This window comes from Sphaeroforma arctica (genome assembly GCF_001186125.1).
Source record: "Sphaeroforma arctica JP610 unplaced genomic scaffold supercont1.1142, whole genome shotgun sequence".
Lineage (NCBI taxonomy): Eukaryota > Ichthyosporea > Ichthyophonida > Sphaeroforma > Sphaeroforma arctica.
In genome coordinates, this window is record NW_014039416.1 from 10,986 (window position 1) to 17,955 (window position 6,970).

At 43.8% G+C, this 6,970-nt stretch overlaps 3 protein-coding genes across 3 annotated transcripts; 2 read left to right on the forward strand and 1 right to left on the reverse strand.

Annotated features, from left to right (window-relative positions):
• The first annotated feature begins 909 nt into the window (after positions 1–909).
• SARC_10122 (hypothetical protein) lies at positions 910–2,338 on the forward strand. Its single transcript, XM_014295844.1, has one exon. It carries the CDS (start codon positions 1,034–1,036, stop codon positions 1,910–1,912), a length of 879 nt encoding a protein of 292 aa, XP_014151319.1. The 5' UTR covers positions 910–1,033; the 3' UTR covers positions 1,913–2,338.
• An 873-nt stretch (positions 2,339–3,211) lies between these two features.
• On the reverse strand, positions 3,212–5,454 carry SARC_10123 (hypothetical protein). The gene has a single exon (XM_014295845.1). It carries the CDS (start codon positions 5,386–5,388, stop codon positions 3,577–3,579), a length of 1,812 nt encoding a protein of 603 aa, XP_014151320.1. The 5' UTR covers positions 5,389–5,454; the 3' UTR covers positions 3,212–3,576.
• A 634-nt stretch (positions 5,455–6,088) lies between these two features.
• On the forward strand, positions 6,089–6,569 carry SARC_10124 (hypothetical protein; the record flags this gene model as incomplete). The annotated part of the gene is made up of 2 exons (XM_014295846.1): positions 6,089–6,235; positions 6,419–6,569. Coding segments are annotated over 2 exons (298 nt in total), but the record flags the coding sequence as incomplete, so codon positions are not given.
• Between the last annotated feature and the right edge of the window lie 401 nt (positions 6,570–6,970).

Consider the following 6,970-nt stretch of genomic DNA (forward strand, 5'->3'; position numbering starts at 1 on the left):
CGAAATCTCAACATCATAAATCCAGACGGGTACATGCAGGCATTGAATTGTATCACAGATAGCGGGATGGGTACCTTGAAGCGGCGTGGGCAGGGTATTGTCTGTTATAGGCCGCCCACTGAACTGTCCTTCGTTTAATTTCGGGCTCGTTTGGTGAATCATCTTCCACTGTTACTGAAGGTTCACTCTTCAAACTTAGGCTAGACATTTTGAAAGCAACTAATAAGGAAAGGGATGGCCTAAAAGGAACAAGCAAACGTCTGAGATATCCTACTCTGAGTTTGACGAGTCGTGGAAGATACAATATGAAGATAAGATTACTACACTACCACAATGTGCGATAGTTCATATCATATGTTCGGCTGACATTTCATTGCAGTAGTAGTTTGTACGCTGTCTTCAAGCTGTCTTCACGCTGTCTTCACGCTGTCTTCGATATTTCATTGCAGTGTGCTTGTCAGTATTTAGCTTATCAATAGCAGAGGATGTGTAACTGCTCACCCCCCACAGCAATACAGTGATATACAAGTAGTTTGTATGCTGTCTTCTATAATACTTCTATAGACTGCCTTGCCTTAGCTCCTGCCCTCTTGAAGTTGGCCACTTCTTAGTTAGGAGTTCGGACTTCGGAGTCGGGTTTGGAAAGCGACTTATTGGGAGTTTTTTTGTGAAGATGTCAATAGGTTTTAATATATATAAAATATACAATAAATACATGTACATAATATTATTTAACAAATGGCTTCTGTTCCCCATTGGCTGTAAAGTTATGTGAGACTTGGCTGTTATTGCAGGATAAAAATAGAACCACCTTATCACAATATCAGTGTGAATGATGTAAAAAATTTAAAAATATAATTGTATGTATATCCTCTGTACTCGACGGCTCGGACCTATACTAAAGAGAGAGAGAGAGAGAGTCATATCATGATGTCACAGAATCTTTACGTGTATATGCCTGAAGTGTAATATATATATATATATAGATAGATAGATTCATGACACATCTTGCACCAGATCACACACCTGAGCAATGAGTGACGAGGTATACACGCGGTTAAGCAACACAGACGATGATGACAGCTACGCTGCCGTCGGCAACGCTGTGGGCGACACACGTACAAACGATGCACGTGTCGGATTAGAGACCTCAAAGGGTCCCAGTAGCGAACAATTAAGCGGTGGAAACTCACATATGTCGAAATGCAAGAAGGCATCCCTGATACTTACATTATTTGTCGTCTTGACGTGTTTACTTGCCGGTGTCATACAATCTTGGCCGTATATTCGGAAATTGATGAAGAAAAAGAAGCCGTACGCCGACGATATACACAATAGTGACAACGGGCTGGATCCCGATTCGCTCCCGATGGCGTTTACAACAGTTGTGGATAAAGGATTAACCTTTTCATTTGAAAACAGTGGACACCGACGTCTTAAGAATGCGTTGAGACCACAATGTCTGATCAAAGACGAGAACAATCTTGTGCGTACTGGTAGTTGTGGTTCGGACGACGTATTGTATATTACCTTTGACGAAGACACTTTTGTCATACGCACGCACGATCATATGTGCCTCTCTCTCTCTGATCAGGAGGCGAAAGGTGACGATCGTTTGGGAATGCAGTTGAATCTAGAACCCTGTGACTACCATTCATTTGCACAGAAATGGATTCTGGGCTACAACTTGGACGGCCAGATTTTCAACCAAGACGCAGAGTTGTGTATGGATGTAGAACACCAACACTATAACGCGCCTGTGATTCTATGGACATGTAAGTTGGCCAAAAATTACAAACCCCGTAATCAAATGTGGCATTGGAGCGGCTCAACACTTAAAGAGAGACGCGATTACGAGTACGAAAAGGAAAAGGCCGCAAGTGAGCAGGGGCTACTGCGGTACTTTAGATGACTTAATGATGGGAATATTCTAATGTGCCTGTCATAAATTACAACAGAGTTCTGTGCATACGCATACTTCTGTTCTCGGGACGTATCTGGGTAGTGTGTTTGCGCACCTTGCGAGAACCCAAATGCGTAAACTTGCTTTAGTTAAGCATTGTGCACTTGGTATTGTGTGTACAAGCAAACAAATGTTCAGTACACGACTACCGTCTCCGCAACAGCCCAGTTGTTTTCAGAAATTACCACGGCTTTCCACATGTGAACACTAGCTGGATCTATGAACGTCTGTAAAGAATTCTGTGAATTTTACTGTCGGACGGGAAAAATTGGGTACTTCATCAATCTGTAAGAGCATATATAAACATGACAGTACTAGATACAGTAGTAAAGCAACAGGAAAAGTTTCTCCTGCTACACTGAAAATGAAAAAAGGTATATACGTATTATCTACTTCTTTTGGATCATGGCGAGATTAGAGACTATATTTTTTGTTTCAGCTCAAAGCATTTCCCTCGTGTTAAGCAGCTCCCCCTGTGACCAATTGTGTATGCGATCCGTGCGTATACACAAGAGAATAATCACGGAAATGGATCAGGGGTTACTCGGTGTGAATAAGTCTTCGTGGTATGCGCCTTGCAACTGTTTGCTTCTAATAGCAATAATTGGCATCACAACTGTACCTATCCCTCAAACTCATAACTGCTTTCAAACCAGGGTGTGAAATATAAAGCTATATAGTATGGCTGTGTTTGCCCCTCTGGAAGTCGAAGACTACTTACCTATAGCTGCGACCGCTACTGATCTTGATATACACCACATCGCAAATTACACACATTTAAAATACCAATGACTTGTACATACGTTCTTGTCAACTTGAATCAGGAATAGCTATCAAAGTTACGTAATTGCAATGTAGTCTCATCCACAGATAAGGCCAATCAGTTGCACCACATTCTGATCTTCGACGAGACAACAACATTGTTTACTGAAACTAGAAGATGATCGTCAGTGTAGCGCAGACCTTTTCCAAACGACTATCAGTTTTGCTTTGCTCTTTTCAAATGTCAATGTGAGGAATGGTATTGATCGACCCTATCCCTTTTCGTTTGAGAATGAACAATCATTCCGCTGGAAGATGTCTGTCAGCGTCCATCTCCTACATTGGAATGGTGACTCCTGAAGACACGCAAACCAGACTTCTCCCAATTCTTGTATCACTATCGGATAAATTCTACCAAACGCGTTTGTGACGGAAGTATTGGGATTGTATTCGATTTTAAGTTCACTGGAGCCGGGAATTCAATATGTTCGCATCAACATTTATTTCATCAATCGCACTTTATTCGACCATATTCATTTCATTCAATTTTAGATGTCATATAGCTACAAAACGCCGGCCGTTTCGGTCTTTGCAGCTTGAAAAAAAAACTCGAATAATACTTGCTCAATTTTCGCAAGAAGCGCTTCCATTTCACACGGAATATAAGCAACCATACAACAGTGACATTAAAGCAGCGTGCAAATCGTTAAGGCACCTTCCGCTACAACGCAACACTAGTTACGGATCGTTCCTTCGCACCCTAAACTATGATTATATACACCTACTACTTACCTACCTACACTCTCCCTAGCAGCCCGGCACTCTCAATACGACCCCTATTGACATATACCTTAGCTTTCCGTCACCTGGCCCCCAGCAGCAGAAAACCCGACTACATCAATGGGGGTTCCGAATGGCTTTTCTAGCACAAGAACACCGCGGCGAAACAGCTCTCGCGCATAGTTTGGCCAATCGCCCTGACCCCAGTACCGGAAGCAGCTGCATTGCAAGAGCATCACATACAACATAGCCATCTGGTACCTCTCGTCCTTCTCCAGAGTCGCATCTCCATGCTCCGCATTGAACTCGCTCACACGAGAGTGGAACTTAGCACTCAGCTCGTGCATTGGCCCTGTCACATTCTGGTAGCCATTGACCCAGCTGCGCTCATTCGTCCAGCTGGCACCCTCCATGTGGAACTCATGATCTGACTCAGACAGCGCCTTGATGGCCTGTGTGACTGCCTCCCGACACTCATCGGCAGACAGACCTGAATCCAATCCGTGTCTGCTATAAATAGCACTACTCTGGTTGGACCCTGTTTTCCGTCCCCCACCGTCATCGATGATATCTGGCGTTTGCGTATCCTGCTGCGCGCTATCTGTGCCAGTTGGTTCGTCCGAGTTGCCCCAGATCATACCCGACACGTAACCTAACAGACCAGTCGCGGCACCTTTCTGCTCGCTGACTGTAGTAGCACCCTCCGTGGTCTTACTGCCATCTACACTCTCGTGTGATTCAGTGTCAGGCACTTTCTCCTTGCCGATCTTCCCAACATACGCCCACAACTTGGCCTGGCCTTTGGCCTGGCACAGGGGCAGATCGGTCATACTCACACCCTTGCTAAAGATGTAGCGTAGATACTCACTGCCGTTGATTCCCACGTAAGCCTTGTTGTCTCGAATATCCTCCCAGGCTCTGTCAAAGGCACTCGGAAACTCATTCATCATTACCCCACCGTTCTCCCCGTCAGCGATCTGTGTCACCAGAGGCGGAATCGAGACCCCACCGACCTCCATACAAGAGAGGGTCTTAGCCTCATAGTACGGCTGCATTTGGCCTACTAGCTTAGTATCCGAGCCCTGTGTCTTGACAAGAACAACAATCCTCTCTTCCTCGCCAGCACTGTTCTGCGCCACAAGCACGTGTGGCAGATGCGGCGTGCGTATATGAGTGGCCTGGTCGTCCGCATCGGCAGGTATGGTCTCTATCGTGTGCTCCTGCACGAGCATGTACTTGTATCCGTGCTTGTTTAAAGACCTCACCAGCTCATAAAGCGTGTCAGGCTGGTTAGGTAGCTGCATCTCCGGTGGAGAGAACCCTTTCACACGCTGCATAGCCTCAGCACCGAATATAGATGCAAAGTGGTGCTTCCAACTCACAATCTGCATTTCAATGTCGGGGACAGGAACACTACCTGCAACTGCATGGGCCCAGAAGGTACCCAACCATTCTACGTGCGGAATGTACTGGGGATCGTTGGCGATGCGCTTCAGCTTGTCGAAGACGCCGTTGTTAGTAGCGTGCATCTGCTGCAGGCCCCACAACAACGTGCCAGAATAGTCTAGACTAACACGTGGATTGTGGCCCTGGCGGATTAGACGAGGTATGATGTCGCCCATACGCCCGTAACAGTCCAGGAAGGGACCTGCATTATGCGCATCTTGTACCTCTGGATGCTCAAACATGTACTGCAGATTACTGATAACTGTACCGTCTTTGCCACAAGGGATTGAGGGCTGATGCATATGCAATACAGTGCAGAAACCAGCAGACACGCTGTCGAAGTCTATTAGAGATGCTGGTGTGGAGGAAGCCTCGCGACCATGCACTACCGCATCGCTCTCCGGGGCGGTGAACACGGGTAAGAATGTTTCTGACATGTTGTAAAATCCACTTGACGTCTTGTAAATAGTATAACGTCGTGATAAAGCTCTTGAAACGGGTATGTACTTTGTAAGTATATGTTTATTTATGTATCACGTCATATTTTAGTGTTCTTTTTCTGAAGGCTATGTAAAAATACATATACAAATCATAGGACAGTTGGCGGGTGCCAACATCGTAGCCTCCTAAATTGATGAGGCTATGCAAATATTTAATTATTTACATTTATCACTCAATCGTCATTCGTCAAGCCACGGGTAAGTGTTTGTATTCTGTTTTTTTTACAAAAAAACCCTTACATTTCTCGATTGTAAGGCTATTTAAAAAAAGTCAGGGTTTTGAATCGATTTACGCTCTACTCTCTACACTCAGTAGTAGAAGTACATTTGATGACGCACTACCCCAGTCACACACTCGAGTCGCCACTGATGACTCGCTCATCGGTCTGAGTGCGAAGCGCACAACCAATAAATATAGCTCGCCTTATCCAGACCCATCAGCTGATTCACCTCAATTTTTGGCAACCTAAAAAATCCAGAGGATTTCGATACACCTTGAACTTTTTATACTTTTTTTTAATTTGAAACAAAGAGAAGTACGCCGTATTTAAAGTAGATATCGGTACCAATGTATACACCAGATATATAATACGGGTTATGCGCTGGCTCAGAGAAGAAAACATCTGATTATATCACTATGAAGCTCTCCTTGCGGCTGCTGGATGACAGCGACCCTTTCAATGAGGTCTATCCAGGCAAAAGCGTTTCATTTGATTTTGAAGAGGGTGTGGTGATTGGAGATTACCTTGAGGCTATAGTCGCGCTCGTCAAATGTCCACGCGAGGTGAGTCGATCATTTAAAAAGATCAATCAGTGTATTCTAAAGACGTTGCTTATAACCTCATGGATCGATTGTCAAGGTGCACCGACTTGATACTCGTCAAAAGATGCGGTGGTCTACGCTGTAGCAAACCATACACTCATTGATCACAGCTTCGTATCCATATCAATACATTTGTATGCGCAGATTGGCGATGTCACCCTTCAAGTTCAACGTGATAATCAGTATCTTGACAATGACTATCCAATCGATGGTCAAAACGACGATATTGTACTAAAGGCGCACAGAACGATCCTTGTCCGGTTGAGTTCAGATGCACGTGCCAGAAAATGTATCGGTAAGTATCAATTAGTGCTCGTGTAATCATGATGAAGTTAAAATAATAGGTAACTGTTCACAGTATTCTCGTATATGAAGGTTCACGTGGCAAATTGAAGCATTGCGGAAATATATATTCGTTAACATACTCTTCAATCTTTCAATTATTATTTTATCCCAAGACCGTACACCAGACAAAAACGTGCAGATAATTCAGTACACACTAGTTAGACATTTATATCGATATATATATATATATATATATATATGTATATATATATATATATATATATATATATATTGTGTGTGTGTGTGTGTGTGTGTGTGTGTGTGTGTGTGTGTGTGTGTGTGTGTAGTAGTGTGTAGTGTGTAGTAGTGTAGTAGTATAGTATATATATATATATATATAGTATAGTAGTA

Bases quoted from the DNA above. Each gene is read 5' to 3' on its own strand.
- SARC_10122 (XM_014295844.1), top strand. From the start codon at position 1,034: ATGAGTGACGAGGTATACACGCGGTTAAGCAACACAGACGATGATGAC.
- SARC_10123 (XM_014295845.1), bottom strand. From the start codon at position 5,388: ATGTCAGAAACATTCTTACCCGTGTTCACCGCCCCGGAGAGCGATGCG.